General features: G+C 49.1%; 1 protein-coding gene across 1 annotated transcript in view; it reads left to right on the top strand.

The window, feature by feature from the left end:
• The first annotated feature begins 1,696 nt into the window (after positions 1-1,696).
• LOC129654283 (calmodulin-binding transcription activator 1) overlaps positions 1,697-24,650 on the top strand; it is a 663,943-nt gene continuing 640,989 nt past the window's right edge. Inside the window, exons 1-2 of the mRNA XM_055583785.1 lie at positions 1,697-1,878; positions 2,167-2,234. Coding sequence (XP_055439760.1) covers positions 1,858-1,878; positions 2,167-2,234 — 89 coding nt within the window. The 5' untranslated portion in view covers positions 1,697-1,857. The remainder of the gene's footprint in view (positions 1,879-2,166; positions 2,235-24,650) is intronic.

The raw sequence follows: 24,650 nt of genomic DNA, 5'->3' as shown, positions 1-24,650 counted from the left end.
AGTGCCTACTCTTCATGCCTCCCTCCTATGTACCCACTCACTCATCCATTCATCCATCCAACAAACATTTTTCAGGACATTGTTACGTCCTGGGGATGTATCAGTGGTGACGTAGTCCCTGCCCTTGAGGAGTACATGGACCAGTGGGGGATGCTATCCAAGTAAACAAGCCATTAGGATGCAGAGTGATCAATCCTTCGTGCTGGAGGAAGGTGCCAGGTGCCATGGGAACACTGAGGATGGGCAGCCAGCCCTGTCATGATGAGTTAGGAGGGCCAGCCTGGGGAGGCGATATCTGTCTGTGATAAGGCCTTAGGGAAGACGTCGTCCAAGGAAAGGAAAGAGAATGATCTGGTTGATCAGCTTCTTTAACTGAAATCAACAATAGAAGTCTTTTTTAAAATTTTTAAATGGAGGATTGTTGTTATTCAGTCCCTAAGTCATGTCCGACTCTCTGTGACCCCATGGACTGCAGTATGCCAAGCTTCCCAGTCCTCCATCTCCTGGAGTTTGCTCAAAGTCATGTCCATTGAGTCGGTGATGCTATCTAACCATCTTATCCTCTGTCACCCCCTTCTCCTTTTGCTTTCAATCTTTCCTAGCCTCAGGGGCTTTTCCAATGAGTTGGTGCTTCATATCAGGTGGCCATTAATTAATTGCTTTACAATGTTGTATTGGTTTCTGCCGTACAGCAACATGAATCAGCCATAAGTATGCATATGTCCCCTCCTTCTTGACTCTCCCTCCCACCCTCCACTCCATCCCAGCCCTCAAGGTTGTCACAGAGCACTGCCAGAGGGGGAAAAAAAGAAATGTGTACAAGGCAACTCTGTTTTTGCCATAGGTTTCTGTTTCCCAGCTTCTTGGGGAAAGGACTGATGTAGCTGGGGCTCTGGTTAGCAGTCATGGCTAGCTTGTGGCTGTGGCCGGTTTCCACCATGATGAGAGATCCTGACCCCCATCTGGGCCTGTGACTGTGGCCCGGGTGGTGTTTTCTACATTGACTTGCCCTGTTTCCCTGGCTTTGGTGGTGTCTCTTCTTCTCCTTCAAGGCTAAGTTTAGCGTCTCTGTGGCATTGGTGTCCACACCCTGACATCCAAGCCTGGAGGAGGCTGACTGTTGCTCCATCCCCAGGAGTGCTTCCAGAACCCCAGTGGCACAGGAAATTGAGAAGGGAGGCCAGCTCCCTGCATTTTTCTGGTTGTCGAGGGCGGCAGCTCCGTGCTGTATCATCACCAAGATCAAGGGAACGGCATACTAGTCCAGCCTTAATTTAACTTACAGTTCCTGCCAATTTCACATCAGCAGGTCCTTTTGGAGCTGGAAGTAATGGGCCATATCATGCCTTGGAGCCTGAGCGATGACTTATGTGGATGTCACCCACTGGCTTTTTATGGAAATGATTAATAAATCAGTAATTCTATCTGCAGTGATGTTGTTGTGTTTATAAATATTTAATTTACCTTCAGGTGCCCACATTTTCTCCATCTTTGCCTTAAACTCTGCTGACATGGCTCGTCATTCTGAAGTGCTCTTCGGTAGATTATCAGAAGTAGGAAAGGTTAACCCCCCACCCCCCGCCCTCTCTTTCTCTCTCTCTTTCTGTCTCACCGTCTCTGTCTCTGTACTATGGCTTTCTCTTTCCTTTTTTAATCTTTGTGTGATTTGGCTCGGCGCTCGGGGCTCATGCTGAGAGAAGGCAGCGCTCCTTGTGACAATGATGAAAGGTTACTCCAGTTTCAAAGGGAGACCGACTAAACTTTCCAGTTCTGACCTTGCATGAGTGGAGACCTGTTGTTGGCGTGTGTTTTCTCCCGCTTCAAATTAATGACATTTAGAAGCTGGAACAGTGTCTGATGTTTTCCTTCCACAGAGAGGTATCTTTGTCCTTGCCACCAACTCATCTTTTGAAACCTGGTGCTTTGATTATTACGGTATGGCAGGTTGAATGGAAAGATCTTTTAAAAAAATCAAAATAGAAACGCAGTCCAAGTTGAGTATTTCTCCACTGGAGATGAGGTTCCAACCTCACAAAAGAGGATGGCAGCTGGGAAAACAGCAGTAAATAAATAAATAAAATAAAATAAAATAAAATCATCCTTCTTACCTCTCAGGATCCGAAGTGAGCTAATTGTTGTTATTATCTTTTTATTCTTCTGTTTCAGGAAATTGCAGCTTATTTAATAACATTTGAGAAACACGAAGAATGGCTAACCACCTCCCCTAAGACAAGGTAATGTCCCAGATTTCATGGGTTTTTGAATATGTGCAGTAAACTTATTGATTTTCATTGATTACTGTGTTTGGTCAGTTCGTTCACGAGCAAGTTCAGAATGCCGTGTTGTGCCTGATAGCTTGTGACGCTGGGGCCTCATTCGTTGGCTCAAGACTGTGATAGTGAACGCGGTGGGATGGATTAAAGCCGCTGCAGCTGCCGTCATGCAAGTTGGAGATTTTAACCCGCTGGCTTAAAGCTGGGTCCTTCAGCTGGGTGCTTGCAAAGGCTTGGCAGGCAGGACTGTCAGGGGAAGTTTATTTGGGGAAAGTGCTACCGATGTTCTCTATAAATGTACTTTCAAAAAGAGAAACTACCTTAACTGTTCACTTTCATCTCAACATGTTTCACAAACTGCAAGTCCAGTTTTTCTGGATGGTGTTAAGATCGCCCCAATCAGAAAGGCATGGCTGTTTGCAATTTATTATTTAGTCCACGTCGGTGAACCTGCCAACTGCCATGGACACCAAACTCGTCTCACCACCTGGGAACAGAGGGAATTGGCAAGGATTCAGCTGACTTGTGTTCTGTCAGTGAGAGTGATATTGTTTTGTGAAGAATGGGGATGTTGGGATTTAGGGTTGATTTTAAAGGCAGCCTCTTCTCCTTCCCAGCTCTCAGTTTTTCATTTTTGGTACGTTCCATCCTAGAGCTTTGGAAAAACACAGCCACTCTCTTCCAATTGCCACAGGTTTTCTATTAGTGGTGATGGGCCCAGATGTTTAACAGCTTGAGTGGTATTAGCCAGAGCACAGCTTACAGGATAACCAGGCTGTGGGTTTGAACCTGAGAGGTGGAAAGCCCAGAAGCGCCAAATTCCCTGTTTGTTAACTGGGAGACCAGGGAAAGGGGTGGGGGTGTGCCCTCTGCCCACTTGGCCATCCACTTGACCTGTTTGTCCTTTCTGAGCCACAGAAGAAAGATATTTACTCAGTTTAGAAGGTTCTTTAAAATATTTCTTTATGACATTTAGGTTAGTTGGGCTTCCCAGGTGGCCTACTGGTAAAGAACCTGCCTGCCAATGCAGAAGGTGTAAGAGATGCGGGTTTGATCCTTGGGTCAGGAAGATCTCCTGGAGGAGGGCATGGCAACTCACTCCAGTATTCTTGTCTGGGGAATCCCATGGACAGAGGAGCCTGGGAGGCTACAGTCCACAGGATCACAAAGAGTCAGAGATGACTGAAGTGACTTAGCACACACACATCCATTAGATGAGGACCAAAATTTCCATTTTGAAAGAGTGTATCAGAGGATATTGAGGAAAGGCAGGTGAGTTCCTGAGATTTGCATCCCCAGGTGGGGCAGAGGTTGACTCTGATCTTTTTGCCTTTCATCCTGAACCCCTCTATAGGATCTCTTCAACTTCTCAGCCTTCTGGGGCCATGGTTTCCTTTGCTATAAAGTCAAATGGTTTGTATCAGTCAGCTTTTGATGTGATAATGCCTTGTAAGAAACAATCTCCAAACTAAGTAACTTATAACAATAAATGTTTATTTCCTGCTCATGGGTCTGTGGGTTGGCTTTAGTTTTGAGTTATGTTCAGGACCACTCGATGTGTCTTCTTTTTGTAGGACCTAGGCCTAGAAGCCTCCCCCACCCCCTGCTGCCCACCCTCACTTCCCTGTCTGGGGCATCTGGTTCTCATGGAGAATGGCAGGGGCTTAAAAGCCAAGACAGTCCATGTAGGCACAGTGAAGCCCCCTGGATGTGGCATCATATGTCACATGGGCGCATGTGTGCTAAGTCACTTGAGCCATGTTTGACTCTTTGTGGACCCAGTGGACTGTAGCCCGCCAGGCTTCTCTATCCATGGGATTCTCCAGGCAAGAATACTGGAGTGGGTTGCTGTGCCCTCCTCCAAGGGATCTTCCCAACCCAGGGATCAAACCCACGTCTCTTACGTCTCCTGCACTGGCAGGTAGATTCTTTACCACTAGTGCCACCTGGTAAGCCCATCATATGTCACACCTGCTTGCAAATCCATTAGCCAAAGCAATTCCTGTGGCCAAGCCCAGAAAGAATGAAGCCAAGAAGGACATTCTTTGCTAGAGGGTGGTCAGAGTGGGGGCAGGGAGAGCGAATGTGATGCCCATTGACCGTCTGTGAGCACAGCTGTGTCCTGTACTGTGGAGAGCCTGGCCCACTCATCTCTCCGTTCTTTGGAGTCACCTTACAGGGCAGTGATTTCCAAACCTAATCAGGGATCAGAATCAGCTGGGGGGCTTGCTCCAGTAACATGTTGGACCCCACCCCCAGTTTCTGATTCAGGATGTCTGGGGGGGGCCTGATCCTCTGTATATCTAACAAGCCCCAGGTGATGGGGTGCAGGCCGGGGACCCCACTTTGAGAACCACTGCTCTAGTTTCTCTGGGCAGGAGGAAGTCTGTCTGATTTCCACCTTGGCACCATTTCCTGACTCCCCACTGTGGTCCTCATCTCAAGCAGCCTCCAGGCTCTCCACACACCCTTCATTCCTCAGCCAAACACCTCTTGAATCTAAGTGGAAGGAAAGAGCTTCTCTTTAGCCAGAGAGCGAGGTTCTCTGTCACGCGTCCTGGGCTAGACATCTGATTTTAGATGTGCAGGCGCGAGTCCTGCTTCAGTCGCTCCCTGACAGCACGACAGGGCGGGGATCCTGCCTCGTGTTTCAGCCTGAATTCGGGTTTCCGTTGAGAAGTGAACGTCACTCATAGTCGTGCCTGACTCACTTGACTTTGGGAGAGTATAAATAGAGCCAAGAGCCTTCCTGTCTCGAGGCACAAGGGGGGCGCCTGGCGGCAGAGAAGGGATGAAGGTTTTGATATTGACATATCCAAGTCCGAGCCTTGGCCCCATCACTCAGTACCTTTGTGACTTTAACAGAGTTGTTTCATCCCCTTTCAAAGCTCCATTTTTTCTTCTTCATGCATGAGACGGAGGCCAACGTTGATTGTGTTTTCATTGGGTCACGACGAGCATTGAATGAGATAGTATTTGTGATCTTGCTTTGCATGCTATGAGGGTCTGTGCCCAAGCAGGTCTGTTTGCAACGGGCTGTCCCCAAGCTTCCTGTTGGCTTTGATTTGGGGATGTACTTGCCACCATCTCTCTGGGCTTTGGAAGGATGAGTTTCTTCTCTGAAAGCAGAGGGTAAAGATAGAATGATTCCTATTAGTATTATAACATCCAGTCCGTGTTTACACTTGAAAGCTTCTTGTCCCAGGAGGCGGAAAAGTTGCTGTGGTTGTTCAAGGACCTTCCTAAATTAGTTGTTGGGTTGAGTTTGGATCTCCCCACCCCCCTCCCTTCTCTTGTATTGAAATTAATTGGTGCAGTTAACTGCTGAGTTCATGCAAACCGGCCTCCTGGTATTAAGGAATTAATGACACCAATACTCTGCTGAATGAGGAGGCAATACAACTTCTGTTTGCCGCTACCGCCGCCACTGCTAATTTCATTTCAGAAAATTAATAAAAATGAATTGCACCACTGACATTTATAGAGTTTCCTAATAAAATGATACATTGTTTGTGTGGAGGAATCCCTATTAAATTAATTGTCGTAATCAGTTCACATATAGATGTTGGTATAGGAGCTGCAGAGGGACCCACTCGTCGTCTCCCTGGCTGGCTGATGGCTGGGGGTTATAAATAGAGCCCTTGCTCGATCCTGCCCTAATTACAGTGGCGGTCCCGGGAGCCCCGCTCACCTGTTTAGTAATGAGGTGTGCTGCAGGAGGCTCCCAGGGCTGGGGGCCCCTGGGCCGGCTTTGTCACCACAATAGGGCTGCATGCAGATTGTTGAAGCAGCCCCGTGTTGTGTTATCAGCAACTGGGTCCTTCTGAAAGTGGTAGCTTGAAAAATCACCCTTTAGGACGTCTTTATTTGGCACTTCCTGTGTGCTCAGCACTATAATAATACCACTGGGAGACCCCAGGAGTCTCCACACTCCCCACCATGCCAGATGAATTTAGAATCTTAGGATCGAGAGATTCCGCCCCTCCATCTAGCACGTTCTTCCAGCTCCTCCTTCTGGCCTTGATTCGGTATCATTCTCTCCATGAGGTCTTCCATGAACACATGCTTTAAAAATCACACCCTTCCCATCCAGCAGAAATTTCTTTCCTCTCTTCCTGTGTTCTGTTTCTCTAGAGCGCCCTTCACTACCTGAGACATGGTGTGGTTTCCCTGTTTATTTAATTCACTTATTCACCATCTGACCTCCTTTCCCTCCAAAAGTACCACAAGGAGAAGGATTTTCAGTCTGGCTTGTTCAAGGGGTCTCTCCAGTGCCTGCAGAGCTGCTGGACACATAGTGGGTGCTCTGTGAATATTTGTGAAATGAATGAGAGTGAGTCTGAAGGTTGTGTAGGGAGAGATCTGGTTTTACTTCACTTTATTTTTGTCTTGTATAGATTTCCTAGTGCTGTGCTCTGGGGCACTTCCGTGATGGGCTTTCAAGTCTCTTCAGCAGCTCTGTCAGACATGAGAGGCAGAGAGGGTGTATTATCTGTCTAAGATGGCACAGCCAAATGTGAGAGCTAGAATTTGAACCCAGGATTATCTTACAGCAAAGCCTACAATCTTAGCTTTGAGGCTACACTTCCGCTGCTGTGGGATGTGAAGGTGGCCCCGCAAATGGTCCCACTACTTTTTTCTACCTCCCATCTCCATTGATTCTGAACCACCTGGGAGACCCAGCCTCCCTTTGCTGGTGAGCTTGGCTCTGGGTTCCTGTGCTGACCTCTGGAGTTGATCTAGCCTCCAAGTTGCAGGCAGTGTGGAGGAGCACATGCTCCCCCACAGGGCAGAGAGCAGAGCCCAGCATAGCCCAGGCAGGCAGGCTGCAAAATTTAGCAAGCCCAATAATTTATTTCTCCTCCCCTGGGAAACATGCAACCTTTCTTGGAAGCCAGGGACACATGAAGCTCAAAATGGAATTGAAAACACTTTCTTCCCAGGGATCTTGTCTGTATTTGTTTGGAGGCTGGAAAATGCTATTAATTAACTAATTAATTAATTAGATTTATGTAGATAGCACCTTAACACTGAAACACTAAAGGTCTAATAATAGAATTTTTCTATAATGAACACTGAATGCTTCTTGGTCAATAAGCAATAAAACAGCTAAGTAGAAGGAGGGGTCCGGAGGGAAAGGAGAAGAAAAGTGAGACCTGAGTTTCAAGAAGACAAGGGACTCAGCGGGAGACCCACCCTCGCCTCTGGGCTCTCAGGACCCCACAGGTCCATTGCATATTCCACCCTGGGTCTTTCCTATGCTGATAGTGAGACCAAGTCTTGCGTCTTCTGCTCTTTCCTCCAAAGTTCTCCCTCCCAGGACTCTTAAGAACTACAGGGTTTGACTATTAACCCTCTGTGGACCTTCCCCAAGCCTGAACTCTCTCCTGGACACCTGGCTGTCATAGTATCATCTCAAACTCATCATCTTCCTTCTTCCTCCTGCCCTCGCTCCGGCTCTGTTTCTGCTCTCTGGTTTCCTTTGCTCTCAGAAGAGCCACCTCATCTTAAAGGCTCCAGGGTTTACCACTTGTCCTCCTCCATGGCTTTGTCTTCCTCCCCTGGATGGAATTAGTCACTGGTTCTGCCAGTGTTTCAGACTATAATTCACATACTTACTTTCCTCTGTCTCTGTGGCCTGGCCCTGGCCATCTGCATCACTCTTGGGTAACTGAACAGCTCCAACCACATCCCTCTCCAGGCTGGACTTCCTCCCCCTGGTTTCCCTAAGACACTCCTTTCGTTGCATCATTGTTCTTGAAAACCTATGGGTGGAGTCCAGTGCTGTATTCAGGGTCCTAGCACATTTCCTCCACCTCCCTTTCTCATTCATTTTCTCTGACTCCCCACCACAAAGCACCCACTGCAGTTAGGACGCTGCTACTGCTCTCCAGACACACCTCTGTGTCCCCTGCTTTGGCTTTTACTCGGCCACTGATCTCCCCTCCAATACCCCATGTCCAGCCCAATCTGCCCATCTTTTGGCTTTGAGGTCTTCCTGGAGCCCCCCAGGCACACCAGCTCTAGGGGAGTCTCTTTGCTGTCAGCTTCTGTAGCCCAGGTTCTTTGTCATCAATTTTTGACAATTGAGTGATTACAAGTGTGGAAGCCTTGCCTCCACGCAGGGGGACAGCGTGCTCCCCATGGGAAGGGCCGTGCCACCTCTGTTGTCTCTGAAGGGCTTGTGCACAGAAGAGCAGGAGCTTTGATGGGGGGTGTGCATGGTGCAGTGCAGGCTTGTGGGTGAGCAGGCTGGCACCTGTGCGGACCAGCAGAGAGGGGCTGGGCTGTGGGACCAGGTGTGGGCAGAGTGCTCCACCCAGAAATCCAGTCTCATTGAGTCCCAGATGAGTCCCTGGGCAGGTGGGCTGCTTTGGCCAGGACCTCTCTAAGTGGCACAGGAGAGTGACCTGTTTGGCCACCTCTAGGGCATCTGCTCCTTGGGGCAGTTCTAGGACTTTCCTGAGGAAGCCCCTATTCCTAGGAAGTGACTAGAATGGAGCTGCACAGATCACATGGAGATCCCATCTGAGGGATTAAAACATTCCCAGAACTAAAAAGAAGTGGAGTTCAGATACAGACAGCAACGTGGATGAACTCTGAGGACATTCTGATAGGTAAAATAAACCAGCCACAAGAGAGTGAATACTGCCTGGTCCCTCTTATAGGTGATGCTGAGAGCTGTGAGATTCATGGAGGCAGTGAGTAGAATGGTTGTTGCCAGCAGCTGTGTTGGGGGACAAGAAGTTAGTGTTGGGACGGAATTCAGTCTGGAAGGAGGAAAAAGTTCTCTGCGTGGATGGTGGTGCAGGCCGCACGACAGTGTGAATTTATCAGTACTTAATGCCACTGAACTGTGCACTTATAAAAGGAAAATTTTATGTTATATATATTTTACAACAATTAAAAGAAAAAGATTCCCTGAGCTCTCTCTGTAGCTGTGTCCAGCCAGCCAGAGTGGGGAGTTGATGATTGGTCGTGTGTGTGTGTGTGTGTGTGTGTGTGTGTGTGTGTAGCAGGTACTATGGAGGAACAGAGTTTGGGAGGTCTGCTCTATACATAGATCATTTCTGGGACTCTGTCCTACAAAAGAAGAAATAAACCAAGTCGGCCACGGTTTCAATGTGGTGACCTTTGCATTCTGCTGAACTGGGGAACCTGCTATCAAATTAGCATAACGATGTGTCATGTTACATCCATTCCAGCATTTCCTAACGCACTGAGCAAATTCCTGACAAAGTCCAAAGTCTTATCATTAATCAAAGAACAAAAGTAGCAGTGGGTGGCGGCTGCTGGCTCAGGACTCTTGAGGATCCTCAGCGCCCCTGGCCTCCTGGAGGGCATGTGCCTTGGGGGCCCCAGTAGTTGGGATAAGTTTCTGAATGAGGTAGGGAAGAAGCTGTGACCTGGATCCTGATGAAATGTCTGGTGTCTCGACGGTATCAAAGTGGGACTGCCCCAGATTTTGGTGCGTTTCCCAGAATCACAGGATGCAGAGCATCAAAGCCAGAGGAGATGGGGAGGCCACTGATCCCCCTCAGTGCCCAGGAAGGGGGCCGAGGCAGGCGTCCTGGCTGCCCAGAACCCTGGTCCCTGGTGCCCTTGGGAGCAGACCAGGGCTTCCTTCCGGTTTCTTGCTGCAAAGCCTTAAGTGGCTGCCCTTTTTGCGAGTGGGCATGGGGTGTTTGTCACACTCCAGGGTTCGTGTGTCCTCTTGTGTCCTGCCAACTTTCACCTTCCTTCTTGCTTCCTGGAGCCAGGAGTGCAAGTCCAGGATCTGCATCCTGGGAGGGAGCAGAGCGGGGGAGTGGGAGTTTGTGTCTCGTGTCTCACTGGGTTAGACAGCTGCCAGCTTCTGATTCCAGCCTCTGCTTTCTTTTACTCTTTTTATTTTTAATCTCAAATACACGGGCATATGAAGCTTCCCTGGTGGCTCAGTGGTAAAGAATCCACCTGCAAGGCAGGAGACCTGGGTTCAGTCTCTGGGTTGGGAAGATACCCTGGCGGAGGGCATGGCAACCCACTCTGGTATTCTTGCCTGGAGAATCCCATGGACAGAGGAGCATAGTGGGCTACAGTGCATGGGGTCGCAGAGTCAGACACAACTGAAGCGACTTAGCACACACGCATGTAGTTTAATCAATCAAATGATCCGAAAAGCCTTGTAAGAAGTAGCCGCCCTCTGCTCTACAGCTCAATCCCACTTCCCAGGAACGCCCACTTCTTTTCGTTCTGATATTTACCTCCTGACTTTTCAATGTTTGTTCTGCTCTTTCTTGATTTGTCAGTTTCAGATGTTATCTTCTGACTTCCCTGGTTGCTGAAGGAGAGTTTGTCCTCTCACGAGGCTTCTCGTCAGTGGGCTCATCAGTGGGGGCAGCCAGCTTCCGGTGGGGGGATTCTAGAGTCTGCATCTCTAGATGCTGGCGTCTGGAGAGGTCTTTCAGGTTCTCCAGGAAAGGATCTCTCTGCAGGTGCCTGGTGGTTTGGGCTTGGCTGCTAGGGGTCTGGGAACCAGGCAGGAAGGGCGCTTGCAATTTTACCACCAAGTCATGAATTCTCCTGGTTTACATCCGTGTTGCCTGCCTCTCCTCTGCTGTCTCAAGTCTGGGGTCTTTCGGGGTCCCTTTGTGCAAGAAGAAATGTGTCTCCAGTGGGGGCAGAGGCCAGGTGAGGTACATGGGGCCCTGGGAGGGTCTATCTGTTCCCTGCACAGACCTTCCCCTTTCTCCTTCCCTTCCCGAGTCTCTGCTTCTCCAGTACTCGATGCTTCCAGTGCACGGGTCTTTCTGGGGCTCTGAAGGCAAACTGACTTGTTTTTCCTGGTGGCCCCTAGACAGTAGGTGGGGTTTGCTGCTTCTACTCCACGGTGTTGGCTATCCACACCCCATCTGTCCTTGTGGGTTTACACCGTGGTCATCCCTCTGCTGTCACTGGATCAGAGGTGCAATGCTGTCTTCATGTCAAGAAACCCTGTCTTCCTGGCTGACCACCGCTCAGCCCTTCTGATGGAGAACTGTGTGTGCATGCTAAGTTGCTTCAGTCATGTCTGATTCTTTGTGACCCTATGGACTGTAGCCTGCCAGGCTCCTCTGTCCATGGGATTCCCCAGGCAAGAATACTGGAGTGGATTGCCATTCCCTCCTCCAGGGGATCTTCCCGACCCAGGGATCAACCTGGGGTCTCTTATGTCTTTTGCATTGGCAGGCAGGTCTTCACCACTAGCGCCACCTCTGTTTTTTCTCTGTCCTCTTCTTAGGCTCACTCTGTTTTTCTTGCTGTCTCACTGTCTTGCTTTTTCTCTTTCTCTTGTTTTAGTCTGTAAAAAGAAATGCCTCACAATGTAGTTTTCAGATTTCTAAATGCACAGCCACTCAGGACCCAGAAAACCCTGTCCCTGGGATGTGTAGACTTCTTGGGTGCAGGGAGGTGGCCCCAAAGCCAGTCGCTTCAACAACAGTATGCTCACTTCAATGCAGCAACCCTGGCTCAGAGCCATACCTGGTGTTGGTGCAAGGTGCATGGCCTCTCCTGTGTGGAATTTTGTGAGTCCTGGGGGGCTTCTGGGGCCGTCCAGTATGCCATGCATGTCACCTGATAATGAACCTTGATGCCTTTTGTGTCTACCTGGCTATGAAGGTGTCTTCCACGATTGGCCTAGTCTCCAGGCAGGGTGCTTCTCATATGGGCTGCAGGGCTTCACAGGTGGCCCTAGTGGTAAAGAACCACCTGCCAATGTGGGAGACGTAAGAGACATGGGTTCAATCCCCGGGTCTCAAGATCTACTGGAGAAGGGCATGGCAGCCAACTCCAGTATTTTTGCCTGGAGAATCCCATGGACAGAAGAGCCTGGCTGGCTATGGTCCAAAGGGTCTCAAAGAGTTGAACATGACTAAAGCAACTTAGCACTCATGCCCATGATGCAAATTGGGGTGCGACACCCTGCCGGAGACTGCTCACCCCAGGGACACCTGCTGGCATCTCTAAGCAGAGCAACCTGGCAGTAAAGACTATTTCTGAGAATGAAGTAGCACAAACGCATAGGTGTTTACCTACCCTGCCAGAGAGTCCATCCACTGGAATCTCACTTTCTTTCTGGGGCCTACCAGTTTATTATCATCTTCACTTCCTTCTCCCGAATCTGGAAAATTAGGATTGTCTCGTGTTTCTGTTACTGATATGGATTGGTGTCTGATATTTGCCCTGGGTCAGTTCTGATCTAATAAATCAATGTTGGCTGTGGGGAGAGGGAGTGCCTGGTGGGGTCGGGAGGCTGGAAGTCATATTCTCAGAACAGATCACTTCTGCACTCCATCATTTTCTGTGTGATGAGTAATTCTCAAATCAGCTGGAGATTCTCCCACTTTTCTCACTCTGGCTAAGAGGTAGTACTATCTTTGCTATTCTTAGATTGTCTAGTCTTTTATTGTGGAGTGTAAAAAATTCAAAATAAGCCAAAAACAAAGGAAGCATATCTTTCTTAGTTCTCCAACTCTACTGTGTATCCTACTTCCCACATGAGTGTTTGTATGGTGTGTGTTTATACACATACACACATGTACACATGCACAATACAGACATGTGCACAGACACACATGTACACAGAAGCACACACATACACACACATGCACAGTCGTGCATGGAGATACACAACATAACACACATGTAAGGACGTGTATACGTATGTACACACAACACTCATATACACATTCAGAAATACACAGTACACACATGCACACTTATACATATATACCTAAGTACACAACATATACAAATACACAACATCCCACACATGCATACACAATACATACTTGGCCACTTGAGTTGTGTTTTTCTTTTGTGTCTTCCAGTTTTATTGAGATATAATCAACACACAGCACTGTATGTGTTTAAGGCATATGGCATAAGATTTGATTTACATAGTTCATGAAGTGATTGCCACAGTAACTTTAGTGAACATCCTTCATCTCAAGTAGATACAAAATTAAAGAAACAGAAAAAAAGTTTCCTTGTGACGATAACTCAGGATTTACTCTCTTAACAACTTTTGTATATAACATAGAGCAGTGCTAATTATGGAGAAGGCAATGGCACCCCACTCCAGTACTCTTGCCTGGAAAATCCCATGGACGGAGGAGCCTGGTAGGCTGCAGGGGTTGCGAAGGGTCAGACACCACTGAGCATCTTCACTTCCACTTTTCACTTTCATGCATTGGAGAAGGAAATGGCAACCCACTCCAGTGTTCTTGCCTGGAGAATCCCAGGGACGGGGGAGCCTAGTGGGCTGCAGTCTGTGGGGTCTCACAGAGTCAGACACGACTGAAGGGACTTAGCAGCAGCAGCAGCAGCAGTGCTAATTCTATTTATCATATACTTTACATGTCTAGCACTTATTGTATTTAATAACTGGATGTTTGTACTTTTTGACCACCTTCATCTAATTCCCCCCTGTGCCCACCTCCCCACCTCTGGTAACCACGAGTCGAATCTCATTTTTCGTGAGTTCGTTTGTTTGCTTTTGAAGTAAAATCAGCCTGCAGCACTGTGTTAGTGGCTCCTGCTCCCGCAGCACTGAGTCAGTTCCTGTCTCATAGCCTTGTGATCCCGTATTTCTATACGTTTTGCACTGATCACCACAGTGTCTAGTATGTCACCATACAGAGATATTAAATAATTATTGACTATATTCTCCACACTGTCCATTTCATGGACGTCTTGTGGGAGAAAAAGATTTCTGGGAAAAATTTTCATCTTTTTATTCAATGATTTAATAAGATGGACCATGGGAACATTTTGGGTGGAGGAAAATTTCTCCTAGGAGAGAGGAATTCTTCTCTCCTGGCAATCCTGACCTTATCCGGGATGGATGGAACTTAGGGTTGACTGAGCTGTTTAATTTGAGGTGACTCCGGGGGGCAGAGGGGAGCCTGAGGCTGGGATAGTTGCTTGCTGGGCAAGGGCTTCTGGCTGTGCTGAGGGCAGGGGACTGGGCAAGGTGCTTCCCGACTGGCTGCTTTGTGAGTCCCATCACTGCCCTAACCAGGTCTGTGGGAATTTGGGATCATGTTTTTTATTTTTTTTTTTAATTTTTTATTTTTTTGAGAAATCTTCAGGAACAGGAACTTTCTGACTGTGGTGGAACTGGATTTATACATAGAAGGGCAGATGGCACTTAGGCTGAGGTGTCAGGGAGACCAGAGCCCTGCCAGGCATTTGGGAAAGCTGGAGAAGAAGACAGTGAAATTAGGAAATCACAAAATGTGTCCAGCAATGGAGAAGCAAGAGCAGAGGAGACAGGTCACCCTACCCTGGTGCTCGGCCTACACAGGGATATGTGCTATTTCCACGTGTGTTCACACACCCCCACCCCCACACACCCACATACACACATGCGATCTCCTACCTCTGTGTCACAGGCTCGCAATAATTAATTCTGTCCACCCACTCCGGGAGATGCTGCCCCTGGATCTGGGGGTTGATGGTGCTCTCTTTGCAGGTCCATCGTCTTCTCCCGTGGGGTTGCATGTGAACCTTTTACTCCTGAATCCAGCTGTCACCTCTCATGCTCTTGGTCTGCTCTGTTCATCTGTTTCTTCAGTGGACACTTTCTGGTTGCTCATGGTGTGCCAGGTGCCATGCTGGGCTTTGGGGATGGAGTCGCAAATGAGACGGATGGTTTACACCCATGGCGATGCTGCAAGGGTGCAGTGAGAGGCTGCCTCTCCAGCAGGCAGGGTGGGGGGACAGTCAGACTGCCTTCCTGAGGGGCTGAGCTTTGGATGGAGACTTGAAGGATGGGTATGAGTGTGTGTGTGTATGTGTGTGTGTGTGCGTATGTGTGTGTGCGTGTATGTGTGTGTGCTGGGTGGGATGATGGGGGCAGAAGGCAAGCATGTTTTTCCTGGCTGTGCTGGAGGAGTCTGTACAGATCTGAGGTGGGAAGGTGCCAGGAGAGTGTGGGAGTAGACAGAAGGTCCTTGCAGCCTAGGTAGTGAAGCTGGGGAGAAGCAGGTGGGGGTGAGGTTAGGGAGAGGCATGGAGACCAAGCTCAGGGTTCAGGGACAGTGCTGGACAGTGAGGACCCCCATGGGGCAGTTAAATGAGCAGTTGTGATGATAGCCTTGTCCTGGGCACCCTGGAGGTAGAGAAAGAACTGGAAGGAGAGAAACAGGAGGGTGCCTGCACTGGCGTCTGTGGATGCGCATTTTAATGATGAAAAGACCGAGTCTCCATCTAGTGGAAAGTATCAGTGTCCTGTTACCACAGGGACAGACCTTCTGAGTTTGGAGAGTCAGAAGAGCTCTCAGTGAGCCAGGCTACATGGTGAGCTGGGTGTTCAGTGACTCAAAGCTGTGGTTCTCCCTAATTTCAACTGCTCAGCGTTTAGCCGACGTCACCTCCCACCTGTCCCTCTGTCCCTTGTACTCTGTTCCCCTCTCCACCCATCCTCTTCACACTGGGGTCCTGTCTGAGGCTGCAGGGGAGGACAGGACCTCCAGGGCGAGGGGATCTGTGGCTTGGATGGCTTCACATCACAGTCTATCCACACATGTGTGAAAAAAATATTGATGATGGTGATGGTGACAGGCGGATGCACAAGAGAACCACTCTTTTACAATAATCGCCAAACTTTGAGGTTTTTTTTTGGCTGTGGTACAGCATTCTAAGGTGAGAATTCTTCCTCTTGGAGAAAAATTCCACCCGTAGCCCCCTATTATCCCATTGGGGTATGTCTGGAATTACTCATAGTCATGCCATTTCTCTGGTGTTTAATTTCTTTACCCAGTGCCAGAGGGTCTGCCGGGGTATGGCAGAGTTTCGCAGTTTATTAATTTTGCATTAAATAATTAATAGTAAAGTTAATTGATGAATTATTCAATTTTTCAGGTAAAATGGGACGATAAATATTCATAACTTATTTTATTAAGGGAATTTCCATTTCCTATGTCATTAAATCTAGATTAACAAAGGCTGACTTTAAATGAAGATCGAAAACAATTGTGCTTTGGAATTAATTTATGAAGTTAAGGTCATTGCTTTGTGAGTTTACCTCCTGCCAGAGAGTTAGGGCCTCATCTTTACAGAGAAGTATCTGAATTCTCAGGAGTAACATGGCCATCAGTTTAGGAGAATTCCACGAGTCTGCTGGGGTTTTCTTCTGCATTCCCAGTTCACGACGTTGGGCACTGGGGCACTGAGATGGGTGTAGTGAGGCAGGTGAGTGGAGAGGGCAGGTCTGGGGTCCTTTCCCGGGAGTGTCTGGCTGTGGCTTTGAGCTGTTTGTTGTTTGTTCAAGAGCTACAACAGGATTTAAGAGGAGCCCAAACCAAAGCTGACGAGGGTACACAGCCTGGTGAAAGAATGCTAAATGCTCATGTTTCAGAGTCAATTTCAGCATAACTTTGGGTTTTCTCCTGGAGTTTTAGGAGGTGCTTGTTTTCCTAATGGTAAATGCTCACAGCCAAGGGTTAACTACAGCTTCAATTTTTATTTGCATTTTCTAGCTATCCAGTTTCTTTTATGTTATGTTAATTTGTCAAACTGCTTCGAGCACAGACCACGCACTGGTACTGAAGGTTTCTGAGTACCTCATAGGCTGTTGATAACTCGCAAAGCCCCTTCAAATCTGGGCCCTTAATCCTCATATGTGCTAGTGCTCAGTCGCTTCAGTCTTGTCCGACTCTTTGCGACCCTCATGGACTGCAGCCCGCCAGGCTCCTCTGTCCATGGCATTTTCCCTGCAAGAATACTGGAGTGGGTTGCCATGCCTTCCTCCAGGGGATCTTCAACAGCCCTGCAAAATGGGCAAATCTTGGGGAGAGAGAGAGAGAGAGAGAGCAAGAGAGAGCCAGAGGGAAAGAGTCATGTATTAAATGAAGCCCTTCTTTCTCCCACCCAGCCGTCCAGCCACTTCCCTAAACTCAAGGAAACTGAGTCTTAGCGATTATGTGACCCACCCAAGGTCACTCAGCTAATCAGCCCCATGGAAGCTGGACCAGAGCCCAGGTCTTTCTGACTCACAGTTGAGGTTTTTTCCCCCAACTTCAGTATCTTTAGTGCTTGAAAATAATTTTTAACCACCCGGAATAGCGGGGCGCGTGGGAGTATCTATAACCCATGGGACAGTTCTCTCTGCACCGTCGAGTGTCCATCATAATTTTCCAGCGAGACTCTGCTCTGAGGAAGTCAATCCTATGGTACGCCTTCCTTTCAGAGGGGAGCATTTGATGCTGCATCTCATGAACCTACTCCCCAAATTATCCCTAATTGGCTTGGAAAGCGGCTTCCAACAGGCAGCTGGCTTAGTATCTTGACTTTCTGGCTGTGACTCAGGGAGGTGCCTGGGTTCGATCTGGTTTGTGATAGTGGTCTTGTTAACTGAGGGCGAGATGATATCGCGAAGGTGCAGACTGAAGTGCTGTCTCAGGGGAGGTGGCGTGGAAACTGCCAGGGGCAGCCTGTCTCATCAGGGATGCTGACTGGCAGGTGGGGCCAGGAGAGGGGGCATTGACATGCAATTCCGGGGTGCCTAGCATCATTCAGCCAGTCTCTCTTGAGTGCCTGCTGCATGCATGGGTTGTACTGGGCACCGTGCAGTTACAAAGGCGGTGGAAAACATGGCCCCTAATCCAATCGGAGAGACAAGTCACGCGTGTCTGAGATAACTAGTGTGATTCCCAGAGAGTGCACGGGAGCACCTGGTGTGTGTGTGTGTATGTGTGTGTACTCATGCATTTGCTCTCCCCACACAGAGCTGTAGGAAGAATGCAAAATGGGGCCAAGATCAATTGGATTCTATTGATTTCATTGGGAAAAACAGCACAGCAACATTTGTAAGGGTGAATTTCAATCAGAAAACCCTGAGTTTGGGTGGGGGAATGGTGCGCCCCGATGGCAGACAGAAGACTCAACACTTGGAGGTTTCCTGCTCTGGAATCATGGAGGGAGCGGTTAATTGATGGTCTTGGTATAAATGATTGTAAGGCTCTAGAGGGCCCCCAGGTGCCCCATGATGGGTCCATCCTAGAAGGGAGAGAGGTTCCTGGACATCTTCATTTGTGCCCAGTGTGTGTGGAGCCTGGACCAGCCTGGGTGGGGAGGCACAGCTGCTCTTGATGCCAAAGAGCTGTCCTCAACACAGACATACCACATTTGATGGCATGCCTAGGTGGGCACAGGGAGGTTGAGGTTGGAGGACCTTCCCAAGTGGGGAGTCAGACCCCGTCTGTCTGAGTGGAAAGCCTATTTGTTCTTCTGACTCATAAGGCTTGTGGGACCATGAGCAGAACCATTTACAGGGTCACCCTTATGGGTCTTGGAGATTGTGCTGATTTTTCCCATACTTGAGAACAGTGGTTCTCAACAGGGCGTGACTCTGGCACGCCCCTCCCCCTCTCTGCCCAGGACATTTGACAATGTCTGGGGACATTTCTGGTGGGAGGGAGGAAGCTTGCTACTGGCAGCCAGCAGGTAGAGGTCACTGATGCTGGTAAACATCCTGCGATGCTCAGGACAGCTCCTCCCATGAATCATCCAGCCCCAGGTGTCAGCAGTGCTGAGTTTGAGACTCCTGGGGTCAGTTTAGAGACTGCATGCTGAAGTGCGTGGTGGTCATGAGCCAAATTGGATCTGAATCCCAGTTCTGCCACTTATTAGCAGCCTGTTCCGTCATCTGTATAATGGGAATTATAATAGGGAAACTCCTGTGGTGGCTGAAGTGTGTGGAGCGCTTGTTGTTGTGCTAAGTCATGTCCAACTCTTTGTGACCCCATGGATTGCAGCACTCCAGACTTCCCTGTCCTTCACTATCTCCTGTAGTTTGCTCAAACTCATGTCCACTGAGTCGGTAATGCTATCCAACCATCTCATCCTCTGTCGTCCCCTTCTCCTCCTGCCTTCAACCTTTCCCAAGCCTCAGGGTCTTTTCCAATGAGTCACTTCTTCACATTAGGTGGCGAAAGTACTGGAGCTTCAGCTTCAGCATCAGTCCTTCCAATGAATAGTCAGGGTTAGTTTTCTTTAAGATTGACTGATTTGATCTCCCTGAAGTCCAGGGGACTCTCAAGAGTCTTTTCCAGCAACACAGTTCGAAAGCGTCAATTCTTTGGTGCTCAGCCTTCTTTATGGTCCATCCATACACGACTACTTGAAAAACCATGGCATGACCAGGCCTTTGTCTGCAAAGTGATGTCTCTGCTTTTTAATATCTTGTCTAGGTTTGTCATAGCTTTCTTTCAAAGGAGCAAGCATCTTTTAATTTCATGGCTGCAGTCACCATCCACAGTGATTTTGGAGCCCAAGAAAATAAAATCTGTCAATGTTTTTTCACTTTTCCCACTTCTGTTTGCCGTGAAGTGATGGCATGTTATTGGTGTTTTTATTATGACTCTCTCACCAGGAACCCAGATGGCCGTGGACTCTGCACACACACAGCCAATTGTTCCCTGCTTCTATTTATGTGGTTGTGCAGGGTGATGGCCCGAAGTCTCATGTCCTTCTCAGCTTTAAAAATGATCCTTGGATAAACACATTTCAGAGAGGAGGGGGAGAGAGAACTATGGGGGTTCATGTCACAACACTCAGCAGAGAAGAGCATTTAAATGGATGGTTATCATGAGAGTCAGAAGTTGCATGGGCCAAGCTCAGAGCCCAGACTCATGTCTGCGTGCTGAAAGAGTTTACTCATCACTGTGTTAATCATCTATTGCTGTATCACAATTTACCTAGAAACTTAGTGTCTTAAAGTAACAAATATTTATCATTTCACCATTTCTGTGGGTTGGGAACTCAGGACAGCTCTGCCTCAGAGTGTCTCACGGGGCCACAGCCAAGGTGTCTTCCAGGGCTGCAGACCCATCTGGAGACTCGAGTGAGGTGGGACCCACTTCCAAGCTCATGTGTGTGGTTCTGGACGATTTGGTTCCTCCTGCCTGATGGCCAGAGATCACCTGGGCTCCTTGCCACATGGCCTCTCCAACATGGCAGCTTCAGCATAACCATTTAGGGAGAGAGCGTGGGGGTCTCTTTGGGACCTGACCTCACAAGTCAGATTTTTTATTGCTTCTGCTGGAATCTGTTTCTAAGAAGTGAGCTACGGGGTCCAAGTCACACAGAGGGGAGGGAATCATATAAGGGCATGGATTCCAGGGGGCGGGGGTCACTGAGGGTTGACTTGGCTGCGGCATCGCACAATCACCCATGACATAGGACTGATGAGAAGGGCCAGGGGCATCTGGAGAGCTAGTCATGGCATTCACACTCACCTTCTGTGTGACCTTGACAAAGCACTTTTCCTCTCTGGGACTCAGTTACCTTCTCCTTAATATGGCTGAGTTGGATTCTGGGATGGCAAGTGTGGGTGACCCATCAGTGCTCAGGGCAGGCATCCTGTCACAGATCACGCCACCACTTTCCCAAAGCCTTAGAAGCCTTCCTAAACAGCGCTTGTTTCAGACGGCCACTCCTAGCTGTGTTGACTCCATTTGCCATCTCTGAGTGACCTCTAAAGGGACAGTCTATGGCTATGGCAGCTCAGACCAACAAGATGTTACAGCAGAAAAGGGCGGGTGGACCATCCTCCTGTTGGCCTGAGAGAGAAAGCTGCCAGCTTAGTGCTTGTGGATCCCAGCTGGCTCTGCTTTCACTCTGCTAGCCCAGCCCTTCCTCCTACCACACACCCAGACTCCAGAGGGACTGGTTTGGAGAGGACACTGGCTGAGGAGCTGTGGGGTCTGAAGCCCAGCATGGGGTTGGCCTGATCTGGCCTTGGCATTGGTGGGTGGGCCAAGGAATCTGTCTGGTTCCTCGTGGGAGCAGATTTGGGTCTGTGGAAAGGGAACCCAGGTCATTTTGGAAATGAGCTTGAGGCAGCCTTCATTCTTGCATTCAATTTATCAGACTTTCGAGTGATTTATTCTGTTACTTCCCCGGGTTGTGTTCCTGGGCTCAAGGTGTTGGCTTAATTTGCTTCTGAGATCTTGATACTACCCGCTCATTGCTCCTAGGAGCTGCTGGGGGCATTCTGTTAACAAGGAGCAGAGTGCATTTTCTGGACCAAGTAACCATTTATCCCAATGCATTAGAATTTTCTGCCCCCCTCCCCCCGTTTCTGCTTTTCTTAAAGTTTCTTTTCCTGAAGGGCTGGAATATTCAAAGGCAGTTTAATAGACATCGATTTGCAATGATTTTTAGCCACTGTGCTTCAGGAGAGTTGAGAAGCCAATAATTAATCCTTTCAACAGCTCGTCCCTTTTGTTTTAAAATGATCTAATAGCTGAATTGCTCGAGCAGGCTGGGCCAGCGTGACCCAGTTCGGCTCCTTGCCTTCTGCTGCTTCATTCAAATTCGTCCGCTATGAATTATTCAGCCCTTTTGCAGGGGTGAGTGGGTCTCCTCGTTGTAATATCTAATTAGCAACCCAGGAGGCCAACGTCATTCTGCAGACAGCTGCTGCTCACCTCGGGCAGATGAATGGGCATTCTTAGAACAAGGGTCAGGCTCTGCCTTTTCAAGGAGGATGGTTTGTCCTCTGACCCCAGAGCAACTACACTGATCCTTGGGCTTGTCCAGGCTCCCCTGTGCTTGGTCCTCTGCCCATGCCTGTAGAAAGTGACCTCAGATTCCTCCTAGTTGAGGGACTCTTGGGTGACTCCCATCCCTACCGCAGTGATGTTGTGTTGCCTCCATAACTGACCACCACACACATAATGGCTTAAACTATACACCTCTGTTATTGTACAGTCTGTAGGTCAGATGTGCAATACAGCTCTCACCGGGCTAAAATCAAGGTGTCAGCAGGGCTGGGTCCCCCTGGAGGCTCTGGGGTGAAAGCATTTCCTTGCCTTTTCTGGGCTTTCCTTGTGGCTCAGATGGTAAAGAATCTGCCTGCAGTGCCGGAGACCTGGGTTTGATCCTTGGGTTGGGAAGATTGCCTGGAAAGGGAAATGGCAACCCACTCCAGTATTTGCCATGGGAAATCCCATGGACAGAGGAGACTGTGGGGTCCATGGGGTCACAAAGAGTCGGACATGACTAAGCAACTAACACACTGCCTTTTCCAGTTGCTGGAAGCATCACAGTCCTTGGCTCATGGCCCCTTCCTCCCTCTTAACAGAGAGTGAAGCCTCTACACCACTACAGTGTAGCATCTTTCTGACTCTCTCTCTGCCTTTGGTCTCCTCTCCTCCTCTCTCTCTTCCACTTTATTTGGCTCTGCTGGGTCTTAGTTGTGGCATGCAGGATCTTCAATCTTTGTTGCGACACAGGAGATCTTTCATTGCTGCAGATGGGATCTTTAGTTGTGGTATGTGGGATCCAGTTTCTTAACCAGGGATCAAACCTGGGCCCCCTGTGTAGGGAGGGTAGAGTCTCAGCCATTCAACCACCAGGGAAGTCCCTCCTCTTCTACTTATAAAGATGCTTATGATTACATTGAGCCCAACCAGATAGTCCAGGATGTTCTCCTTGCATTAAGGTCAGCTGACTAGTAGCCTCAATTCCATCCACCACCTTAATTCCCCTTTACTGCATGACCGAACGCAGTTGTGGGTTCCAGACATTAGGATGTAAATATCTTTGGGGGGCATTATGCTGCATTCAACACCTACCATTGCCCTGGTTTCACTGTTGCTGAGTTTATGGAACTTTCTATTGGGAAGAGAAGCTCTGAGAACTTCCCTGAGCAGCAGCCTCATAATTTTAAGTGTGGGTGTTACAGACAGATAGACAGACAGGACGTGGGTCCGTCTTAGTTCTGCCACCTCTGAGCTCAGAGACAGCAGATGGCCAGCAGGCAAGTTGCTCCATCTCTCTGAGCCACAGCATTTTTTCTCCTGTAAGACAGGCTTATAAATGCCCATCTCCCAGAGCTGTGTCAAAGAGTCAGTGAGATGCCGTGCAGCCGAGCCATCCAGAGGCGGTAGTGCTTCCTGGGATCTATTGCACTAGCCAAAGATCTGTTTGGGTTTTTCCATAACATCTTATGGAAAAATCTGAATGAATGCTTTGGCCAACCCAATACATCATCATATGTCTGTTTTCAGTCTGAGCGTGGGGGCACCTCTCTGTTGGGAGGAGGGGTTAGCAGGTCTCATTAGCTTGTTCCCTGAACCCTGTGCAGGGGGTGGCACCATGCAGGGGTCCTGGGAGCATCTGTCTGATTCTGGGGCCGGTGTGTTTCCTGCAGGACTGCTGGCCCCCTCTGCATCACCCCCGCAACTGTTGTCTCCCACGTCTGGCTTCATTCAAACCCATTCTCTTACCCTTAGGGACAGGACCGTATGCCCTGAGAAGCACGGACTGACCTTGTCCTCTGTCTGTCTCCAGATGGTTGTAGATAATCTTCCTGACATTCCTCTTGGGGTGGGTTCTCTCGGCTTCTCCAGGGGTCGGGGGGTGGGGGCTGTACCAGCTCGTGTTTTCCTCATGAGATTGGTGGAGATGGAGATGCTCATCCCCAGTTCGGGCAAAAGATAAAGATGTGACCACCTGCTCAGGGTTACTGGCTGATGAGGGGCAGAGCTGATCCCCAAGCCTGGCCCCTCGAATCAAGGTCGAGTGTCCCTTTGGGTTCCAGCTGTTCTCGGAAGCCCGGCAGATACTGGCTCCTCTTAAGTAGCTCTGGGGCCCCTCCCTCTCCCCTGTGTATTTCTGTCCCCCTTTCTGGAAGCACGTCCCGGGGGTCAGCAGCCCCCTGGTCACTCTGTCTCTCTCTTTTGTTACGTGCTAGATTACCAGTTTATTAGACAAAGGTGGCCAGCTGGAAGAGATGCAGAGGGCAGGGTACGGGAAGACAGAATGGAGAATCCGTGCTCTGAGCACACCAGTCTCTCCGAATCTCCACGTGTCCTCCCCCCACCCCTGTTCACTCTTGTCCTTGACACGGGAAGGGTATGGCAGTGATCACATGGAGCTGGCCTGTGGCCCCAGTGAGTCTCAGGGGGACCCCATCTCCAGGGTCCTTGTCCCTTTGCTGTCCTCAAAGGATCAGGCTATGGCGCTGAATCACAGGGACCACTGGCTTATTTCTGCTATCTTCCAGGACTTACTACCTTGCTTGTGGTGGTGGCACTCTGGGTTTGGATCTCTTACACTTTTGTGGCTGCCCTAGTGAAGGTACTGGTTCGTTTCCCCCGTATGTCTCCCTTTCCCTCGTCTGTGGAAGCCTTCCTGGGGAGCCTGCCTTCAGTACACCAGCCAAGTCCCTCCAGGTCCTTCCATGGGGTTCCCTGTTCACCCTGGAAAGTGTAGCATCAGCAAGAGAAGCAGCAACCTTCTGAAATGCAACGTGTGCAGATAAATAATTCAGGGAAACTCAGCCTCACTTTATTAAGGCCAGAACCATCCTTCTCTGTCAGAAGCCACGGACTGGGTGAGATC

Source organism: Bubalus kerabau, chromosome 5, assembly GCF_029407905.1.
Source record: "Bubalus kerabau isolate K-KA32 ecotype Philippines breed swamp buffalo chromosome 5, PCC_UOA_SB_1v2, whole genome shotgun sequence".
NCBI lineage: Eukaryota > Metazoa > Chordata > Mammalia > Artiodactyla > Bovidae > Bubalus > Bubalus kerabau.
This window is presented reverse-complemented; position numbering and strand designations above follow the sequence as displayed.